The sequence below is a fragment of the Monodelphis domestica genome, chromosome 4 (genome assembly GCF_027887165.1).
Source record: "Monodelphis domestica isolate mMonDom1 chromosome 4, mMonDom1.pri, whole genome shotgun sequence".
NCBI lineage: Eukaryota > Metazoa > Chordata > Mammalia > Didelphimorphia > Didelphidae > Monodelphis > Monodelphis domestica.
In genome coordinates, this window is record NC_077230.1 from 17,028,377 (window position 1) to 17,052,873 (window position 24,497).

The following is a 24,497-nucleotide window of genomic DNA, read 5'->3' on the forward strand; positions in this document are numbered from 1 at the left end:
TCTCAATACAAGCCTTCGATTTCTCTGCCTCTCAAGAGAGTTGCCCATAACAGATGTGTCCAGGTTCACATACCCAGTACATGTCAAAAGTGCAACTTTGAAGCCATGCTTTCTAGTTTAAAGGTCAGTTCTTTATCCAGAAAAGCAAGCTACTAACAATAAAATGATATGAAATCCAAATAGAATAAATATAAAGAAACAATCGAGTCTTAACAGTTCGAAAGAAAAGAAAAATCTAAGGGTATGAATGGATAAGATCAACAATATAAATGAGTAGAGTTAACAAGGCAAAAACCACTGTTGCTTTTGCTTTATTATCTACTCTACTCATTGTGGCTGATATATATTGTAGAAATTTAATAAATTAACCATGATTCATGAAAAAAAAATTAACCTAAGATGAAATAAAGCTCTTAGAAGGGTAAGGCATGAAATGCTAGATTTACATTTTAGAATGATACTTGTCATATTAAAGAAAAGTCCTCTTATGCCTATATTTCATGGTGTTTTTTTGTATTTTTTTTTTAAAGAAATGGGTGGGGCAGCAGTGCGAAACAGCTAGGTTGCTCAGAGTATTGAGAGCCAGGCCGAGAGATGGGAGGGCCTAGGTTCCACTCTGGCCTCTGACACTTTCCAGCTGTGTGACCCTGGGCAAGTCACTTAACCCCCATTTCCTAACCCTTACTACTCTTCTGCCCTGGAACCAATATACATTGTTGATTCGAAGACAGGAGGTAAAGGTTTGAAAAAAGAAAATAGGCATTTTTTTCTCATCCATTAACATTGTAAAAGTCAACCAAAGTTTGAATGAATTCATAACTGATCATAATCCCTAACTATAATTCCAGAGACCATCATGAAGAAACTTATTAAGCACAATGACCGGTACAAAGAAGGCACTTACTAAATAGTGGGGAACTGAAGGGTGCTGCCCACCACCTGACAGAGAAATGATAAGATTCAGAGTAATGAATGAGATATTTTTTAAACAAAGCCAATGAGGTGAATTTCATTAGCTTGACTATGGATACTTAATTATTCCCCCCTGTGTTTTCGATGTCAGGGAAGGAAGTAGGAAGAGAAAGGGAAAAAACAGGTTTTAATTGAAGGAAAAAATAGATTTTTTTTTAAACTATATAGTCCTGATATACTGTTCTAATCCTCCCCAGTCAGACCATGTAAGAAGGTCTATGCTTCCATGCAATTTAATGACAAATTGAAATACTCCCAGAAGACAGAATAAGTTAATGAGGGGCTTAAAGATGAGGACATACAAGGAGCAACTGGCGAAAATGGAAACATTTAGACTGAATACAACTTGGGAGGATGATAGAACCACCATGATTTCAAGTATTCCAAAGGCAGGCAAGTTGAAAAGTTGTCCCAGCTGTTTTAAGGAGAATTTCTAGCCATGTAAAAGCTAAGATAGGTATTTTTCTGGAGTTCTTTCAAATTCTGTAATATATTTTCTATTCTTTAATAAAAAGTAGCTCCTTTTGAAAGTCTAAAAGTTATTTAAACTGGAGTCTACAAATGTCTAAAAAAAGTTTTCACAATTGTATCTCAATATAATTGTTTCCTTGGTAGCTTTAGGTATTCTATACTTAAAAATATTAATCTGTGAAGATTGAGTCCATTGCAGCAAAAAGGTTATGACTTCTTATTTAAACTGATAAGAGAAATAGATTATGATTCACTAATAAGGAATAAGGCTGTCCTAAAAATGAGAACTGTGAGCAGACTCAGAAGGTAGTGGATTTTTCTTATTTGAGGTCTTCAAATGATACCTAGAGAGCAACTTCCTCTAGAATATTCTAAAAAGGGATTTTCAGTCATGTATGTGATTTGACTAGATGTCTTCTTCAATGTTAAGTTCTCTTAAATGGTACTTTGCCTAGCCCGCCTCCTTGAAATGGATACAGACCACTAGGATATCTTTCCCTTTCTTGTCACTCATTTCCTGTCACTCAGGGATTTTCAATTAAAAGGCAGTAAGAATAACAACAGAGTATAACACATCAAGGTTAAAAAAAAATTACACATTTAACTTTAAACATTAAGGAAACCAATATTGTGATTATTGAATGTTTTTGAGTATTTTATCATTTGCGCACTTCTTTCATTTATTCACTTTTAATACATTTCAATATAAATTACATTATTACAGAAAATTTATACTCTATACTTTGGGTTCTGCTAACTTTGATTTGTCACAAAAATCTTACAATATAATTTTTCAATTTTTTTGCAACATAATGGGGGAAGTTTCCTTCCCACAGCAATGCTCATCAATATTGATCACAGAATAGTGTTCCAATATAAATATAAAACACTAATCTAATCATACTGCAATTGCTGGGAACTATTTTTCAGCATTTCTGTAGTAAACAAATAATGCCTTTAAGTGAATGTAAATTTGTTTTCACAATAATTTCAAGGCACATTCAAAGACGTTGGTTTTTTAAAAATTCTACAGAATGCTAATGAGCTCTAACTCCAATTGTAAAATGTAATAAGATTGCTTTATAGCTCCTGTGTTTAAGTAATTTTTTAGATATTTTACAATTCTGATGGATATGAGAAAGCATATCACTTACATAAATTTTAATTTCATGGGTAATTAGTGACCTTGAACATTTTTCAAGCTATTAAATTGGAATCATTTTCAATAGCTATATTAGAGGGGTGGGGAGATGAGGGGGGGGGGTATCACATTATTTGATATTTTTATTGATAATTCTTTTGAATGCTTTTTGTTGGCACCTTAAGAATTTTATACTTTTTTGTGTTACATTTATCATAAATATCTTTTCCAGGCTATAATTTTCCTTTCCATATCAATTATTTTGTTTCTTTCTATAGACAAATTGTCGGGTTTGTATGAAATAGCATATGCCTTGTCCAAAACAATTTCTTCTTTTTTGAATGATGAAAAAACACTCCCACCCATTTCTCCAAAGCTACAGATATTTTTCAATGTTAAAAAGATACATAAAACTAAACACTGTGAATAATGAGGCTTTTTGGCCATAGTAATAAACAAATTTTCCCACCTTCACTTATTTTTTTAAAACCCTCACCTTCCGTCTTGGAATCAATACTGTGTATTGGTTCCAAGGCAGAAGAGTGGTAAGGGCTAGGCAATGGAGCTCAATGGAGCACACCTAGTGTGCCCAGGGTCACACCAACTTCATTTATTAAATAAAGGAATTCTTTCTCTACTTTACAATTTTTCTAGGTTAATCAAACACCAGCTCTTATATCTAATAGTTTTGTGTCTTCAGTCTCTTTTCTGTTCCATTTAACTTCAATTTTTTGCATCGTGGCATAAAGCTTGAGAAGTCTAATATTTCGAAAGTACTCCATTAGTTAATGACCTCTGCAAAATGTGACATGACATTCATTATCCATTTTTATCATTACTTCTTCCTGGTGTATATGGTTGCTTTGAATTAAATCCATAAATATATGTGGAAACTAAAGTCACAGTTTTTAAATACAGTTTAATAGCTGTCTTTATAGATTTATGTGTGTATCTAGAAAAAGTAATCACTTCAAAAGGGAACATAAAACATCTCATACTGTTTCATTTATGTCTCAAAATAGCTAAAGATAGAAAAGAAATGCTGGTGAGTCTACGGGGCAAAAGATATTGTTAAGAAAAGTGTTAAATTGCTCAATCTTGACTGGGGAATATGGTAGTTTACTGCAGTTTTTTGTTTTTGTTGTCATTGTTCAATTAAAAGAAAAATCCTAGTATCTTTTCTGCTGGTCAACAATTATGTCATTAAACAAATGGAAAGTATTTTGAAGATGAAAAGCTCTAGATTCAAAGAGAGTGACTAACATAGTATCTAGGTATATAATAAGGAGGCTCACTTTTTTGACTATTGATTTACTTTTTATCTCATCACTTTGGGGAAAATATTTATTACCTAAATTATTCTGTTGAGGTTACTGAAGATTCTAGCTGTTTTTCCATATCAGCTCTTTAAATGCTTATTTTCTAATAACTTTAACTATCAGTATTGGCAATAGTGTTTAAATATATTAAGTGGGATTTTCTCCTATAACTCAATTGCAAGATTACCTATGACTAATTCACACAAACCTATAAATGAAATCAAATACAATATTATATGGAAATTTAAGAGTCATCTAATCTAGGCCCTCCTCTCCTTGTAAAGAAAAAAGCTTACCTAACACATAAAAAAAGGTACTAGGCACAAAAAACAGATTTTAACCCCAGATCAATTCTAACTTCAAATCCATCATTCTTCCCATTGCACTAATTCTCCCTTTTCATTAGTTGCCCATGAAATGAAGCTTCAGTTGTTCAAGGTAACATTCGTTGCTGATTTCACATTTAAAGATGTGTGTTTGTCTGGGATGGATAATAAATAACATGTAAACATGATTATAAAAAATGGGCCCTCACAATTCTTATAGTCTGATACCTTTAATCCAATGTTTATTACCAAAAAAAAAAAAAAGTGAAATGGCATTAAAAAGTATGTATTTTACAGGGAAAAAAAGATTAGTTTTAGTCTGACTTACCATTGAAATGCATTGTAATGGAAGTAGACCAAACCAAGGCCATACAAAAAGGCAGCATTCTGTAAAGAAAAGAATTTATTTTTTTAAAGAAAGGCATACAGAATACATATTTTAGAAATCCATCTCTTGGCAACAGATATAAATACATGACGTTTTCTTCTATAATATACCATTACTAATAAACTCTCAAATGACAAAGAGATGAGGGAAAAGTCAGAATTAGAGCTTTATAACACTACAATGAAAACCTAACAGAATAAGATTATATGACATCATACTTTTCCAAAATTTCATGAGTGCAAAAACTGCGGGCAAACATACAGAAGATGAAGTTTTGGTGTCACCCTGCCTCTTTCTCTTTTTCTTTGAACATGGTTGCTGAAGATGACTTTTGAAGAGGAAGGATAATTTATACACATGGTCTTACTTGAGCTAGAAAATTAGGCTTTGAACTAAGTAATTATTAATAAACTTTATAAAATTAATATTTGGAGTTATTGACATTAAATTTTACACACATAGCCACTCCAACATTTGTCATTTTCCATTTTTGTCAACTTTGCCTATTTGAAGTGTATGAGACAGAGCCTCAGAGTGGCTCTAAATGACATTTCTCCAATTATAAGTAATTGGGAGCATTTTCTCTCATTAAGTATAAAAAGCTATAAAAAGTTTTTCCTTTCCATTTCATATCTTCAAGACAATATATCAACTAGATAAAGGCTCCATTCTTGTAATTTCAATCAGTTCTCATTTATCTTAGAAACAAGACCTTTGCCAAAAAAAAATAAAAGTTGCTATAAGAATCTGGGAGAAAACCTTTTTTTTTTGTTAAAAGACATGTTATTGAATAGAATGAGAGGAAATAACATAATTAACTATGACAATAATCAGAGGAAAAGGAGATGGTGGTTATAACCATACAAATATGAAAATCACATCTTAAGTCATCTATGTTGATCTAACTGTCATAAATTGGATCCCCAAAACAACTTACCTAAAAGATCCGAAGGAACCATGAACTAATGAGAAAATTGTTAATTCACAAGTCTCAAACCCTATCAAGTATAAGAAATATTCCTGTGTATGTTAATGGTCTTATAAATATTTACAAAAATATAATAGATATAGAAACAAGAAAGGGAAATGGATTTGCAGAATAAATTTAAAAATAAATTATTTCACTCTTAAAATACTTTAATTTCAAAATTAATATAAAAATAAAAAGATCAAAGAAGCAATATCTAGAGCTAAAAGGTACCTGAAAAAGTCATCTAGATATAACTCCCTTCTTATAAGTGAGGAAATTGAGGCCCAGGAAGGTTAGATTATTTTTCAAGTTCCCAGAGATGTGCTATGTCATAGAAAAGACTTATAATTAAAAGTATATACTCAGTTAAAATCCTTTGTTACTTCTATTCAACCATTTTTTGCACTGAAGCATCCTAAATTAAGACATGTATGTACTTAAGATGATTCACTATAAAACATTAATATATTTTTAAAAAACAACTAAAAGGGGGCAGCTGGGTAGCTCAGTGGATTGAGAGCCAGGCCTAGAGACGGGAGGTCCTAGGTTCAAATCTGGCCTCAGACACTTCCCAGCTGTGTGACCCTGGGCAAGTCACTTGACCCCCATTGCCTAACCCTTACCACTCTTCTGCCTTGGAGCCAATACACAGTATTGACTCCAAGACAGAAGGTAAGGGTTTAAAAAAAAAACAACTAAAAAATAGCATGTGGTTTTCAGTAAATCACTTCACAACAATGGGCTTCAGTTATTTCATATGTAAGGGAGATTGAACCAGAGAACCTCTAAGATCCCTTCTAGTACTCTTAGGCTATGAACCTACCAGAAAAGTTTTTTATAAAAAGGAATTAACACCTAAAGCAATTCTTTAAATTTCTTAATAAATCCTCGATATGCTGTTACAAGAGGGGGAACTGTAGTTACATTATAGTATGTCTATTTTTCTTCATCATCAAATTAAGAATTGAGAAAGGGGCCAGCTGGGTAGCTCAGTGGATTGAAAGCCATGCCTAGAGATGGGAGATCCTGGGTTCAAATATGGCCTTACACACTTCCCAGCTGTGTGACCCTGGGCAAGTCACTTAACCCCCATTGCCTAGCCCTTACCAACTCTTTTGTCTTAGAACCAATGCACAGTATTGATTCCAAGGGTTTAGGGAAAAAAAAGAATTGAGAAAGATGAAAGAGATTTTAATGGTCAATCTAGTACATCCTTTTCAATATTTTACAACTGAGAAAATGAATAGTAAAATAACGTCACTAAAGAAAGCCAAGGCTACCTTTCTCAGGGTATTTTCTCTAACGAGCTAACCCAGCATTCATGCTGATGCCTTTAAAAAAAATTTTTAGCATTTGAGACTGAGAGAACATTATATGTAATTAAAAACTCATAATCCAAAAATATATTTATTAAAATCAAGATCTAAGTGGGATCCATCATGACTTTTCCTCCCTCTCCCCTTGAACTTTAGGGCTTCTGCCCACCATTCTTTTCGGCAACTCAGTTGTCTCAATGACAAATGACTTTTTAAAGAAATTGCCAATTTAAGACTCTACTAAAATGCCTAATTACTTTTTGCAAAACTAAAAAACTACCAATTTTAAAACAGTAGCACTAACATTTCCACTTATTTACTCCATTCTAAAATAATTTATACTCCTGTTATAATATTCTTGCAAAGGATTTGATGTTAAAGTCAATTAAATTCCCTTCAGTCAGTTGCTTCATATGTAAATTGAAGATATTTTAATACCTACAAAATAGGGTCATTCAAAAGACCAAATGAAAGAATGAATGTAAAATATCCTTAGGAACAAAAGCTGATCCAGACCAGATAGCTATTACATTATACCTGAAAAATTAAGTCAGAATATAATCAAAATGTGACATCCTACAATGAATACTATCAAGCCTATAATCTTTCAACTATTTTTAATAGTCACAAACTTGAAGTCAAGGCAAGAAAGTGAAGAATTTAGAACGCAAGAGGAAAAGATGAGAAAATTTGGGAACTGAATAGCTGGGCTTTGAATTCTGGGACCATAAAATAAAAGACGTTTACACAGGAAGTGAGTACACACATAAAAATAAAAAGGGTTGATAAAGTGGATAAACTTTTAGAGTCTTTCAAATTTAATCAAGAGATTTTAAATGGGGGGAAAAGAAATTATCTATCTAAATTTATTAATATACACTATTACAAAACAGATTTCTCTTACAATTATTGAGCACGATGACTAATAGTAAAGGCATTATTAGTTACAATTGAAAAAAACCTAGCATCATTCACTCTTTAAATGTACACAAATTTGCAAAATATTGGCAATAAAGAAGAAACAGAGCAGTCTAGTAGAAGGAAGCAAATTTGAGCTCAGAATAATCACTAGAATTGAAGTTTCTGGAAGGGATACTCTAACTAAAGAGGAAAGAGAGATAATGCAATTAGTCCAGGTATCCAACAAATAAATGATAAGAAATGAAAAATTATAAATAACCAAATGAAATCATACTCTTATCTTAGTAATGTAATTACCAGAGTAATGGTAAAGTTCCTTCCCATTTCTATTATCAAATTTTGTCTGTATAACCATTATTTAACAAGATCTCCTGTTGAGAGAGATCAGAAGACCCTGGCCAAGTCATTGAACTTTTCTTCCTCAGTTTCCTCAACTGTAAAGTGAAAATTAAAATAGCATCTCTCTATCCAAGATTGTTTTGAGTGTCAAATGAGGTATTTATCAGATATACATAGTAGTAACGTAATAATAAATACTTGTTCCCTTCTCATTTTCATCCTCTCCTCCTTGTCCATTGCCTCTCTCACACAGACTCATAATATCATATATCCTCAAAACATTAATTACCGGTTTATTCTTTGATATTTTCTCCAGATTTAATCTTTTCCTCACATACTTCCTTTGCACCATGATCAAGAATTCAAAAATTCACCATGCAAAAAAAAAGTTATTTCATTTTTCCCTAGGACTTAATCTTCCTAAAATCAAGATGGCAGAGTAAAAGAATCATTACAGTCCATTTCTCTGAACATTACCCTCCAAACTGCTTTTAAAATGACACCACAAATAGCATTCTGGAGTGGCAGAAACAAGAAAAAAAACAGAAGAGAAAGGTCTAAAAGAAGTGACATTTTTTCAGTCCAACATAACTTTGATCAGAAGGACATATGTATTCCACTGGCTTAGGGATTAACCCAGATAGCAAAACAGTGGGCTTCAGAGGCAGTTGTAATGGCAACAGAAGGTCTACATTTCTAAGCCCAAAGATATTAAGTGAACTAGACAATTGGTGAGAAAGGGATTGCAGAAGATCATTGTAATAGCAAAGAGAGGAGGAATGGGAGCCTTTAGGCAGCTTTGTTGACCACTACACATCACTACATGAAGGAAATTTGTCACAAGCTTGACCTCATCTCCTATTAACTGGAAGGGACTGTGTGCCAGGAAATCATCCTTAGAGAGCAAAATATTAAGATTGAAAATCAATTAAGACTAGTAAAAGAAAAAATGTGGGGGTGGGGGTATGTAAAAACATTGACAATTAGAAAAAAATAATTAACACCTTGGTAAAAAGAGGCACAAGAAAATGCTTTAGAAAGTAACACCCTAAAATGGAAATCTGATCAAAAAAAAAGATACAAAAATACATGGATGAAAATAACTCCTTAAAAAGCAGAATTGGGGGGCAGCTGGGTAGCTCAATGGATTAAGAGCCAGTACTGATTCCAAGATGGAAGGTAAGTTCTTTATTTAAAAAAAAATTTTTTTTAAGGCAGAATTGCTCAAATAAAGTGCAGAAGGGAAGAGAGGCATAGAAAAGCTCATTTAAGAAAATAATTCCTTAAGAATTAGAATTTGGAAAAGGAAAGTTAATGATTGCACAAAACATCAAGGACTATACAAAATCAAAAGAATGAAAAAAAAATACCAGCACTCCCCCATAAAGTGAAATACCTATTTGGAAACACAACTGATGTGGAAAATAGATCAAAGAAAGATAATTTAAGAATTACTGGACTGAGGGGCAGCTAGGTAGCACAAGGAATAGAACATTGGGTCCGGAGTTGGGAGGACCTGAGTTCAAATATGGTCTCAGACACTTCCTACCTGTGTGATTCTGGGCAAGTCACTTAAACCTAATTGCCCTACCCTTGCTACTTTTCTGTCTTAGAATTTATACTAGAAAGAAGGTATGGGTTAAAAAAAAGTATTACTGGATTGCCTGAACGTCACAATTTAAAAAAAAAGAATGACAATATTTCAGAAACTTATAAAGGAAAATTACACAGAAATCATAGTTAGAAGAACAAGAATCGACCAATTACTTCCATAAAGCGATCTCAAAATAAAAATTGCCAGGAACTAATTATAGCCAAAAATCAGAGCAGTCAGGTCAAGGAAAAAATATTTTTAAAAGCCAAAGAGAAATTATTGAAACATCCACAATATTTAATTGGTGGAGAGAAAAGGTTTGGAATGATATTCTGGAAGGTAAAGGAAATAGAACTACAACCAAGCATAGACTATCCAGTAAAAGGGAAGGATAATCCTTTAGGAGGAAAAAGAGCTATAAAATAAAATAGAAGGCTCCAAAGCACTCACTCATGACTTAAATCAGAGGTGAGAACAAAACTTTATTTTCAAACACAAGTCTAAAAAGTAGCATAAAAAGTAAAGGTGAAACAAATCTTTAGGGAATTGATAAAAAGAGAAAAGACATTAAAATAAACAGTGGTCAGGAGCAAAACAACTTTTGAGGAAGATTTTTAAAAATAGGATAAAAGAAAAAAGAATGAAGGAAAATTCACAATAATCATAACTGTGAATAAAATGGAACTCATCCATGAAATGGAAGTAGATAGTAGACTAGATTAGAAACTAGAATCCAACAATATGTTGTTTATAATAAACACTCTTAAAACATAAACATGTACATGGAGTTAAAATAAGGGGCTGTAGCATGAATCTCTTATGTTTCAACTGAAGTAAAAAATGAAGAGATGGCGATTAAAATCCCAGATTAAGCAAAAGTAGGCCTAACTGAAAGAGATAGATGGAAAAATGTCTTCCTAAAAGGCATCATAAAACCATCAGTACTAAACCAAATGTGTCAAATGGCATAGCAAGGAAATTCTTAAAAGCAAAGTTAAATGAATTTAATAAAACTAAACTAGTGGAAGACCTCATATTTTCACTCTCAGAACTAGATAAGTCTAATTAGAAAATAAAATTTTAAATCCCTGATTAAACAATGAGATGGATGTCCTGAAAATAAAGAAGGGATTAATAAATTTAAAGTATAACAATAATAAATATGACTAGTAGCTGGTTTTATTTATTAAAAATAATAAATAAACTGATGGTTGATATGATGGGAGAGAGGGGTAAAAAGGAAGACCAAGTTATAAGTATCAAAAGCAAAAAGAGAATGCATTACCTATGAAAGATTAGAGCAATTATTTGAAGCAATAAAATTGATCACCTAAATGAAACAGATGAGTATTTAAATATAAAATATTGCCTAAGTTAACAGAAAAAAAAACAGAAAACCTAAATAGCTATCTTAGAAATAAAAATTGAATATGCCATAAAATGAGCTTCCTAAGAAAAAATCCCCAGGGCCAGATGGATTTATAAAAGAACGCTACCAAAATTTTAAAGAACAACTTATTCTTATTAGTATGCAAACCATTTTTAAAAATACATATCATAGTCCTAACAGATATTTTTTTGAAACACAAACATGGTTTTGATATTTAATGCAGGAAGAACAAAAACCAGACAAAGAACACTATAAATCAACTATAAAAAACTATAGATCAATTTCCTTAATGAATATTCATGCAAGTATTTTAGCTAAATTACTAGAGAGGATACCACTGCAACACATTACAAAACTACATTATAAGCGGGTGGATATGTAACAGAAATGTAGTGGTAGTTCAATATTAGGAAAAGTATTACCATAATAACCATATTAAAAACAAAACCAACAAAAATCATATATAAATAGATGAAAAAAAGTTGAAAAAATACCCAATCTGATTAAAAATATCAGAATGAAAAGGAATAAATGGAATCGTTCTTAATAGTGTATGTGGTTTTTAACTAAAACCAGAGCAAATCTTATCTGCAAATAGAAAACTAGAAGCTTTCCCAATAAGACCACGGGTGAAGCAATTATACCCATTATAGCCTTATGACAATAAGTAAAACAAATTGAAGGAATAAGAATACGCAAAGAGGGACAAAATTGTCCCTCTTTGCAGATAATGATGGCATACTTCTAAAAACCTAGAGAATCAACTAAAAAACTAGATAAATAATTAACAACTTAAACGAAATAAGCAAATTTGCGAGATTAAAAAAACCAAGAAACCTCCACCAAATCCTTTTATTTCTACATATTACAAATAAAAGACAGCAGGAAGAGATAAAGGAACTCCATTTAAAATAATGGCAGAGTTGAGAGTTTCCCTTCTAAGACAACTAGGAACCAGATGAACACAATTACAAAACACTCATAACAAATACAGATCCAAACAACTGGAAAAATATTCAGTGACAGACCAACCCAATACAATAAAAACTGAATAACTAAATTATTGTTAGGATGGCCAATGTCTTATTAACAAAGAATTATTTTATAAATTGAGGGGGTAAATAGCTAAATTAATTTGGAAGAACAAAACTTAAAGAATATCAAGAGAATGGGAAGGGGGGGAGAGGGGACAGAGACATAGGACGCGGACAGACCACAATGACAGACTAACATTACCAAATTTTAAACAATTGTAGGTCCCATTATCCATAACTTTGATTTTCTGTAGTTTCAGTTTTCTGCAATCAACCGAAAGCTCTAAAAGTCTGGCCCAAAACATCATAAATCCATCTGCTGCAATGGTTTGCCAAGTCAGTTGGTAGTTGGTGTTCACTTATCCATGGTTTCGGCCATCTGACTTTAAGTCTTGGTATATTTGGAACATTTCAGATTCAGATGCCTTACTATATATTATAAAATCATAATAATGTGGTGCCATGTAAGAAATTAGAATGGCAGATCAGGGGAAAAGAGTAGGTACACAATATACAATAGGAAATACAGTAACTTGGTGCTTAAAAACCCAAAGATCCAGGTTTTTGAGGGAACAACTAACCATTTTGAGGGAACAACTCTAGAAAAAATGGGAGGCAGTTTAAATGAAAAGCTTGGCATAGATCAACAGCTCACATCATATACAAAGCAGCCCACATTTCCTTTCCTAGCCTTTTCCTTACTTCCTATTGTCAAAATAATGGCTTGGTGCAGATTAAGTTCCTTGAGGGTAGACATTGTCATTTTTTTTGTTAGCATTTATTTTGACAAAGGTTACACAGTGCCAACACTGTAAACTCACAATTATATTCAAACTTCATTTCTTCCTTTAGCTTTTTTGGTTCCCTTATTAAACTGCTGATTCATATTAACTTGCAGTTCACTAAAACTACCATATCATCAGCACAAATGCTATATATTCATAATTGCCTGATGTTATACTTAAAAGCTTGTTTTTTTTTTTACCTACCAAACTTTATTTTATGCCTTTTAAATTTCATTTTATGGCTGTTCTAGATCCAGATTCCGTCATCCAAAGTGATTCTATCCAATGTGTTTTATGATTCCAACTCAGTGTATTACATGACCCCTGAAAATCTAACTCCTTTACTTCTCACACCTATCAGAGTGGCTAATATGACCAAAAGGGAAAACAATTTTGGAGGGAATATGGCAAAATTGAAATACCAATGCACTCTTAGGAGAACTTTGACCAGATAAAGCCATTCTGGAAAGCAATATGGGACCACGCTCAAAGGACCATAAAACTATATAAATCTTTTGATCCAGCAATACTTAGTAGGCCTGTATCTAATCAGAGAAAAAGGAAAATTATTTCAGCAGCTACTTTTGTAGTGGTAAAACAGTTGTAAATTGAGGGACTCTTCATCAATTGCGGAATAGCTGAACAAGATGTGGTATTAATGCAAAATTATTGTGATGAATTCAGAAAAATCGTGGAAGATTTATATGAACTGATGCAAAGTGAAAGCAGCAGATCCACGACAATGTAATACAGTAACAGAAACACTACCCTGAAACCAACTGAAATGAAATTATCACCAAAACAAGATTCCAAGACTCATGATTGAAGTTAAAAACTTTATTTCCTCCATGTGTCTTCAATTAAAGACAAAATTATGTTTTGCATTAAAGCATTGATAGAACCTATCAGTTTATGGCCTAAGGGAAAGGGTGAGAAGAGATGAGGAAATCTGAATTATAAAATGTCAGAAATAAATGCCAAGATTGTTCTACATGTAAAATGTGGGTGGGGGAAAAAGCTTACTCCTAGCCTTACCAATCTTCACCCTACTACACTAGCTCAATAACATTATATGTTCCTCTAGTCTCAAATCCTTATACTATCACCAATTATACCTTCCATGACCCAATTATCTACTACCTATAGCAGTAAGTTGTGTATTAATGTCAGGTGTTAGATGTTAGGGAAGTCATGCTGCTAACATCAACTGGAGATTTATGTTATCTAGTCTCAGATACTTATATTAATTACAAAGTTCTATACTGTCTTTTCTCTATACTCTGTTACCTGAAAAGCTCCAATGTATTCAATTTATCCCTCTTGCAAATAACTGCTAAATCTCTATACCCAATCCTAGTATCTCCATTCACAAGGACATTCTCCATCTTGGTTCAGGCACTCCCAGAAGCTCAGATTACTGCAATGGCCTCCTAAACCTGGCAAGTAACTAAAAAGTATAAACTATATTGTCTTTTAAAATATACTACACTCTATCACTCTTTGCAGATGATATGATTGTCTACATTAAGAACCTCAGAGAATCAACCAAAAAGCTAGTTGAAATAATCAACAACTTTGGCAAAGTTGCAGGATACAAAATAAACCTGCATAAGTCATCAGCATTTCTATATATCTACAATCCATCTCAGCAGCAAGAATTAGAAAGAGAAATTCCATTTAAAACAACCCTAGACAATATAAAATACTTAGGAATTCATCTGCCGAGACAAACAAAGGAACTATATGAATACAACTAAAAAACACTCTCCATACAATTAAAACTAGATCTAAACAATTGGGAAAACATTGATTGCTCATGGGTAGGATGAGCTAACACAATAAAAATGACAATCCTGCACAAATTAATTTACTTATTTGGTGTCATACCCATTGAACGACCAAAAAAATTTTTGCTGAATTCGAAAAAATATATAACAAAGTTCATTTGGAAGAAAAAAAGATCAAAGATAACCATGGAAATTAAAAAAAAAATTCGAAGGAAGGTGGCTTTGCAGTCCAGATCTCAAACTATACTATAAAGCAGTGGTCCTAAAAACAATTTGGTACTGGCTAAGAGACAGAAAGGAGGATCAGTGGAATAGACTTGGGGTAACTGACCTCAGCAAGAGAGTCTTTGACAAGCCCAAAGATCCCAGTTTTGGGGACCAAAACCCTATTGGATAAAAACTGATGGGAAAATTGGAAGACAGCATAAGATTAGGTTTGGATCAATATCTCACACCCTACACCAAGATAAACTCACAATGGGTGAATGACTTGAATATAAAGAAGTAAATTATAAGCAAATTAGGTGAACACAGAATAATATATACTTGTCAAATCATTGGGAAAGGAAAGACTTGAAAACCAAGCACGAGCTAGGAAAAAACCCCAGAAAATATAAAATCAATAATTTTGACTACATGGATTTTCTACGAACAAAACCATAGCAAACAAAATTAGAAGGGAAGCAACAAACAGGGAAATATTCTGCATTACAAAAGCTCTGTCAAAGGTCTAATTACCCAAATTTATGAAAGGCTAAATCAATTGTACAAAAAAATCAAGCCATTCTCCAATTGATGAATGGGCAACAGACATGAATAGGCAATTTTCAGTTAAAGAAATCAAAACTATGGTTTCGACGGAGTCAAGATGATGGCATAGAAGCAGCAAAAGTTCAGAACTCTGAAAACCCTTCCTTACTGACCACAAACTGAATGCTCATAGGGGACTGAAATTCAAATTTAACAACAGGAAAGACCCAGGGACCCCTCCCTAATGGACTCCATTCAAAAGCTACGCCCCCCAAAAGCCGGAATCCGAGAACACTCAGGTCTAAGGGGTAGACAGAAGGAAGGTCCCAGTACCCCCCCAACCCAGTGCGCTGAGCCCCCAGAAGCAGAGGGAATCTCTGGATGAGCAAAAGTGTTGGTCTGGTGGGTGTACCTTGTGAGCAAACTGGGCCAGATTCAGAGCGTCCAACACAGGCGGGAGGGAAGCAGCCAGAGAGAGACCCAAGAGCCTACAGCTCATAATTGGGCCCCAGTTTCACCAGAGGTTTTTGACTCAGGGCACATCCAGACCAACCCAGTTGAACATGATCCTAGGCGCTCAGGGAGGCAAGAACCCCTCCCCACCCCCCACTCCCCACAATACAGGGCCACCCTTAAGGAGAGGAACCTCTGGGCGGACAAAGGCACTGCTGTGCCAAGCTCAGAGCGGGGAACGCACACAGCGGAGAAGAAGCTGTACAGAACTGGAGAGAGCCTGGTCAGCGCCAGCCTTCCAGGAGTCTTTGGCCTCAGAGCACATACAGCCCAACCCAGTTGAACTTACTCCGATCAAAAGCCTCCAGAGGACAGGGAAGCCAACATTCCTCCCCCAGAGACTGTACCAAGAGATCTGACAAAGCTCCAAGAAAGAAGAATGACAGCCCCAAAATGGGGTGGGGGGGGGGGGGGAGCAAGAGCACAGACAAAGCAAGAGCACAGACAAATACAGGAAGCAAAGAAGGGGAAAACATGAGCAAAGAACTGAAAAAGAAGAAATAAATTACAATAGATACCTTCTACACAGGTAATGAGCAAAGAGCCAATGAAACAGAGGGGGAGAGATCAGTAAAGGAAAAATCAGAAATGCCAGCGAATTGGATACAGGCTTTGGAAGAACTAAAAATTCAATTCAAAACACAATTGAGGAAGGCTGAAAACAATTGGGAAAAGAACTTAAAAACTAAGATAATTCATCTGGAAATATGAAATAGTGTCTTGAAAGCCAAAATCAACCCTCTGGAAAATGAGGCAAAGGGGATGAAATACGAGGTGAAGAAGATGAAAGATGAGAAAAAGGAGATTAAAGACGAGGTAAAGAGGATGAAAGATGACCTCCAAAGAAAAACAGGCCAGAAGGAAAAGGATGACCAAAAAGCCAGGGATAAAATCCAGTCATTAAGTACCAGAATAAAACTAGAATTGAGTGACCTCACAAGGAAGCAGGACACAATAAAAGAAAACCAAAAGAATGAAAAAATTGAGGAAAATGTGAAGCATCTCATTCACAAAACAGAGGATTTAGAAAATCGCTCAAGGAGAGACAATTTAAGAATCATTGGTCTACCAGAAGATCAGGACAAAAGAAAAATCCTGGACATAATACTACAGGAAAATTATTCAAGAAAACTGCCCCAATATCCTAGAACAAGAGGGAAAAATGGAGACTGAAAGAATTCACAGATTACCTCCTGTACTTAATCCCCAACTGAATGTTATTGCCAAATTCAAGAACCATCAGACCAAAGAAAAGATATTACAAGCTGCCAAGAAGAAGTCATTCAGATGCCACTGAACCAAAGTGAGGATAACACAGGATGTGGCTGCATCCACAATGAAAAAACCGAAAGGCATGAAATATAATATTCCAGAAAACAAGGGAACTAGGTCTACAACCAAGAATCAAGTCAGTCATTCAAAATCAAATTACAGTCATTCAAAAAAATAGAAGAATTCCAAGAATTCGTAAAGAAAAGACTTGAACAGAAAACCTGATGCCCAAGCACAGAACTCAAGAGAATCATCAAAAGGTAATTGAAAAAGAGGGTAATTGAAAAAACAAAACAAAAATTTTTTAGAGACTCAATAAGTTCATATGATATGTATCCCTATAAGAAAAGAGGTCACTGGTAACTCTTAAAAACTGTTATTACCTGGACAGCAAAAAGAAGTATACTTAGGGGGAGCAGTGACAAAATATATAGGATGAAAGTTGTATATAGATATCTGCATGCATGAATACATACACATGTATATGCATGTATATATATAAACATATAAATATTTATTAAAAAAAGAGCTAAAAATAGGTTAATATTAAAAGAAATGGGAAAAGAAACAAATAGGGGTAAATTTATATGTCACAGAGAATCTCATGGCAGGAGGGGGGAGAACATCAATACACTGGAAGGGTAAAGAGGTCGGAGATAGGAAATACTCAACTATTACATACTTTGAAATTGACCCAAAGACTGAAGAACAATCCAATCCATTGGGACAGAGAATAGATTTGGGCCCTATAGGGGAGTAGAAGGGTAACAAACGGACTAAAAGGGAGGGAAGCAGTAGAAAAGGGAGGGGGACGGAGGTTAATATTAGAAAGACTACAGGGAAAATAAGAGGGGGTGGCGAGGGAATAAGAAGATAGAGAGGAAGAAAAGGAGGTAAAATAAGAGTGGGAACTAGGGAGACTGATGATAAACAAACATTGGTGTAGAAGGAAATAGTGAAAGAAGAAAAAGCAGGAACAAGTGTAGAAATCAAAATGCTGGGTAATACACAGATAGTAATCATGACTCTGAATGTGACTGGAATGAACTCACCCATAAAAAGCAAGCGAATAACAGAGTGGATTAGAATTCAAAACCCTACCATATGCTGTCTACAAGAAACACCCATGAGAAAGGTAGATACACATAGGGTGAAAGAAAGAGGGTGGAGCCAAATCTATTGAGCATCAACTGATAAAAAGAAGGCAGGAGTTGCTATCATGATATCAGACAAAGCCAAAGTAAAAATAAATCTAATTTAAAAGAGATAGGGAAGGTAATTACATCCTGATGACTGTAAACCTTAAAGTTTCTTAGACTTATAAATGTTGGAAATTTCACCATTGGGAAATTTCATACTTGAAAAATTTCCTATTGATAGTGGGTCTTGGCTATTGGAATGTGAACCCCATTGGCATGAGAGTTTCCTCCTCCTCCCTGCTTAAGATTACTTTAGGACAGAAACCTTTTGCTGAACAATGGAAAGGACTTTGACCTATGCTTAAGCAGAGAACAGGAATTTCTTTGAGTCATGATTGATTTTAGAATTGATACAATGGAGATACTTGGAATGACAGAACCAAGTCTTGGAAATTACAATCTCCACCCTACTTAGTCCTAACAGGATTTAGGAAGGGCTGCAGCATAGATCAAAATTTAATTATTCCAATCTCTACCCTACTCAGGGTAACAGGATTTAGGAAGGGCTGTAGCAAAAGATCAAGATTTAATTATTTGAGAATATGACCTCCAACAGACATGTGCAAAGCCACAGACCTCTGGGCGGTCCTGGGTTAAGCTAGAGCCACCATTGGCACAGGGAAAATGATGGACAGTGATTGGTAGATGTGAGAACTGAGGGGAGGGAACTTGGATGGTTTCCTTAAAGTTAGAGGGGTCGGAGGACTGGGGGGGGGGGGGGGGGGGGGGGTTGAGAGTTTTGGCGCTGAGTGGTTGGAGAGGTGCTCTGAGAAGCTTGCTCTGAAGGAAGCTGGAGGTGGAGGCCCCGGAGACTGTTTCTCCATTTTGGTCACGTGAGTAATAGGGACTGATCTCCTTTCTTTGCCCCAGCTATCTAAGGGCTTGGGCCTTTTGGCCTAGCCTAAACAGAGGGGGTATTTAAGCCCTATTCCCTTCTCTCCCCTCTCTCTCCCTCTCCCTCTCCCTGTCCCTCTCCCTCCCTCCCTCCCTCCCTCCCTCCCTCCCTCCCTCTCTCTCTCTCTCTCTCTCTCTCTCTCTCTCTCTCTCTCTCTCTCTCTCTCTCATTCCTTTCTTCCTCCTGTTTGTAATTAAACTCTATAAAAGGCTGACGGCTGACTTGAGTTTTCATTTAGGAATTACATAGCTGAATTCCTTGGCGACCTTAAATTAATATATATCAGTCTTTTAAAGTGATTTCCTTGTCACATGACAGGCAGTATAGACAATGAAGAAACACCTGTACTCAACATGTATGCACCAAATGGCATAGCATCCAAATTTCTAAAGGAGAAACTAGAGGAGCTAAAGGATGAAATAGATAGAAAAACTATACAACTGGAAAACCTGAACCTTCCTCTATACGAACTAGATAAATCAAACGAAAAAATAAATAAGAAAGAATTAAGAGACCTATGGGAGGGGAAAGACTTTAAACCCAAGCAAGACATAGAAAGAATCACAAAATGTAAAATAAATAATTTCGACTACATCAAATTAAAAAGATTTTGTACAAACAAAACGAATGTAACTAAAATCAGAAGGGAAACAACAAATTGGGAAAAAATCTTCATAAAAACCTCTGACAAAGGTTTAATTACTCAGATTTATAAAGAGCTAAATCAATTGTACAAAAAATCAAGCCATTCCCCAATTGATAAATGGGCAAGGGACATGGATAGGCAGTTTTCAGATAAAGAAATCAAAACTATTAATAAGCACATGAAGAAGTGTTCTAAATCTCTTATAATCAGAGAGATGCAAATCAAAACAACTCTGAGGTATCACCTCACACCTAGCAGATTGGCTAACATGACAGCTATGGAAAGTAATGAATGCTGGAGGGAATGTGGCAAAGTTGGGACATTAATTCATTGATGGTAGAGTTATGAACTGATCCAACCATTCTGGAGGGCAATTTGGTACTATGCACAAAGGGCGACAAAAGAATGTCTACCCTTTGATCCAGTCATAGCACTGCTGGGTCTGTACCCCAAAGAGATAATGGACAAAAAGACCTGTACAAAAATATTCATAGCTGCGCTCTTTGTGGTGGCCAAAAATTGGAAAACGAGGGGATGCCCATCAATTGGGGAATGGCTGAACAAATTGTGGTATATGTTGGTGATGGAATATTATTGTGCAAAAAGGAATAATAAAGTGGAGGAATTCCATGGAGACTGGAACGACCTCCAGGAAGTGATGCAGAGTGAGAGGAGCAGAATCAGGAAAACATTATACACAGAGACTGATACATTGTGGTACAATCGAAGGTGATGGACTTCTCCATTAGTATCAATGCAATGTCCCTGAACAATCTGCAGGGATCTAAAAAATACTATCCACAAGCAGAGGATAAACTGTGGGAGTAGAAACACCGAGGAAAAGCAACTGCCTGACTACAGCAGTTGAGGGGACATGACAGAGGAGAGACTCTAAACGAACACTCTAATGCAAATACTAACAACATGACAATGGGTTCGAATCAAGAACACATGTGATACCCAGTGGAATCCGCATCAGCTATGGGGGGGGGGGGGGGGGGGGGGGAATGATATTTGTCTTTAATGAATAATGCATGGAAATGATCAAATAAAATACTATAAAATTTAAAAAGAAAAAAAAGAAAAAAGTAAGAGAAGTGAATGAAATCTTGGAAAAATTAGTTAGTAGACATGGGACAAAAAGGAATATACCTTCTTTTCAGCAGCACATAGTACATTCACAAAAATTGACCATCTATTAGAGCATAAAACCATTGCAAATAAGTGCAAAAGAGCAGAAATAATAAATCCAACTTTCTCAGATCACAATGCAATAAAAATAATTAGTAATGGAACATGGAGAGATAAATAAAAATTAATTGGAAATTAAACAATACAAAACTCCAAAACCAGTTAGTTAAAGAACAAATTGTAGAAACAATTAATAACATCATTGAAGAAAGTGACAATGATGAGACATCCTTTCAAAACCTATGGGATGCAGCCAAAACAGTACTTGGGGAAATTTATATCCTTGAGTTCATATATTAACAAATTAAGAAGGGCAGAGGTCAATGAATTGGGCATGCAAATTTAAAAATTAGAAAACAAACAAATTAAAAATCCTCAGATGAAAACTAAATTAGAGATCCTAAAATTCAAAGGAGAAATTAATAAAACTGAAAGTCAAAGAACGATTGATTTAATAAATAAGACTAGAAGCTGGTACTTTGAAAAAACAAATAAAATAGACAAAGTACTAGTCAGTCTAATTTAAAAAAAAGGAAAGAAAAAACCAAATTGACAATATCCAAGATGAAAAAGGAGACCTCACCTCTAATGAAGAGTAAATTAAGGCATTCATTAAAAACTACTATGCCCAATTATATGGCAACAAATATGGCAATCTAGGTGATATGGATAAATAGTTACAAAAATATAAATTGCCTAGACTAAAAAAGAAATAAATTACCTAAACAACGCTATATCAGAAAAAGAAATTGAACAAGCCATCAAAGAAATCCCTAAGAAAAAATTCCCAGGTCCAAATGGATTCACAATGAATTCTATCAAAAATTCATAGAACAGCTAATCCCAATATTATACAAACTATTTGACATTAAGCCAAGAAGGAGTTCTACTAATTTCATTTCACCACACAAACATGGTACTGATCCTAAAGCCAGGCAGGTCTAAAACAGAGAAAGAAAACTATACAACAATCTCCCTAATGAATATAGATGCAAAAATCTTAAATAGGATACTAAGCAAAAAGACTCCAGCAAGTCATCACAAGGGTTATCCACTATGACCAAGCAGGATTCATACCAGGAATGCAAGGATGGTTCAATATTAGGAAAACTATCCACATAATTGACCATATTAACAAGCAAACTGAAAAACATCATATGATTATCTCAACAAATGCAGAAAAAGTCTTTGATAAAATACAACAACCATTCCTATTGAAAACACCAGAAAGTATAGGAATAGAAATAATGAACAGTATCTATCTAAAACCATCAGCAAACATCATCTGCAATAGAGATAAACTAGAAGCCTTCCCAATAAGATCAGGAGTAAAACAAGGATGCCCTCTATTATTATCTATTATTAATATCACCTCTATTATTTAACATTGTACTAGAAACACTAGCAGTAGCAATTAAAGAAAAAGAAATTGAAGGTATTAAAATAGGCAATGAGGAGACCAAGCTATCACTCTTTGCAGATGATATGATGGTTTACTTAAGGAATCCTAGAGAATCAACCAAAAAGTTACTGGAAATAATCAACAACTTTAGCAAAGTTGCAGGATACAAAATAAACTCATCAGCATTTCTATATATCTCCAACCCATTTCAGCAGCAAGAATTAGAAAGAGAAATACCATTTAAAATCACCCTAAACAATAGAATCTGCCAAGACAAACACAGGAACTATATGAACACGACTACTGGCTAAGAGACAGAAAGGAGGATTAGATTTGGATCAACACCTTACACCCTACACCAAGATAAATTCAGAATGGGTGAATGACTTGAACATAAAGATGGAAACTATAAGTAAATTAGGCGAACACAGAATAGTATACATGTCAGACCTTTGGGAAGGGAGAGGCTTTAAAACCAAGCAAGACTTAGAAAGAGTCACAAAATGTAAAATAAATAATTTTGAGTGCATCAAATTAAAAAAGTTTTTGTACAAGCAAAACCAATGTAACTAAAATCAGAAGGGAAGCAACAAATTGGGAAACAATCTTCATAAAAACCTCTGACAAAGGTTTAATTATTCAAATTTACAAAGACCTACATCAATTGTACAAAAAATCAAGCCATTCCCCAATTGATAAATTGCCAAGGGACATGAATAGGCAGTTTTCAGATAAAGAAATCAAAACAATTAATAACCACATGAAAAAATGTTCTAAATCTCTTATAAACTGAGAGATGCAAATCAAAACAACTCTGAGATATCACCTCTCACCTAGCAGATTGGCTAACATGACAGCAAAGGAAAGGAATGAATGCTCGAGGGGATATGGCAAAGTAGGGACATTGATTTGTTGCTGGTGGACTTGTGAATTGATCCAACCATTCTGGAGGGCAATTTGGAACTATACCCAAAGGGTGCTAAAAGACTGTCTGCCCTTTGATCCAGTCATAGCACTAAGGAATAGAAATGAATTTTAGGAGTTAGAAAGAATTTTCAAAGGCTTCATACAGAAGATTTAAAGAATACAGAGAAAGGAAGGATGAGGGGGTTGGCAGGGGAGGAGATGGGGATGAGAAGTTCATTCCAGAAAAAAACATAATGTATTGACAAGACAGGAGACACTGCAAGGATGAGGAAAAGTTAAGACTTTCAAGGTCCATTTGGGTCAGGTTGTAAGGGAGTTTTAAAACTAAGAAGAATTTCTATTTGATTCTAAAAAAAGATAGATAGCCACTGAATCTTTTTACGTACAGGAATCACATACTCAAACCTACATTTAACATTACTGGCAGGTGATGGAATGGATTGGAGGAAAGACCAATTATAAGTCACTGGCATAGTCTAATGGAGAAATAGTGAAAATGATGTGCATACATTTAAATGTAAGTTTTACATTTAAGTATAGTAAATTTTACATTCTACACAGGGAAGCCAGTTTTGGCAAAAGCATTCTACTAGGATGAAGCCTTTAAACAAATGTTTTATAACAGGTAGATTAAAGATGTGTAATTTTTTTGAATTTCCAACTATTTATCTGGGTTTTCCTGGGGCATATTTGTTGGATTCCACATGACATCTTTTCTATGAGGTGCACCTATTATAAAAGGGTTGTTTTTTTGCCTTTCTTTGTATCTCCCAGCTCTAAACAGAGTGCCTAGATAATAATCATAACTTGAATCATTATCATTAAACATTATTAAGTACCCACTGTGCAAAAAAAAATCTCAAATATCACCCAATTTAATTCCCTCATTTTAAAGATGTTAAAAAGTCTGAAATCGTTTCTGATGATTAAAGATGTTAAGTCACTTACC

General features: G+C 34.5%; 1 protein-coding gene across 10 annotated transcripts in view; it reads right to left on the reverse strand.

Annotated features, from left to right (window-relative positions):
* The window catches only part of KDM6A (lysine demethylase 6A), a 252,356-nt gene that overhangs the window by 116,912 nt on the left and 110,947 nt on the right, over positions 1 to 24,497 (reverse strand). For all 10 annotated transcript variants that reach the window (XM_056826093.1, XM_007493305.3, XM_001366285.5 and 7 more), the window contains one exon: positions 4,558 to 4,616. In XM_056826093.1, coding sequence (XP_056682071.1) covers positions 4,558 to 4,616 — 59 coding nt within the window. The remainder of the gene's footprint in view (positions 1 to 4,557; positions 4,617 to 24,497) is intronic.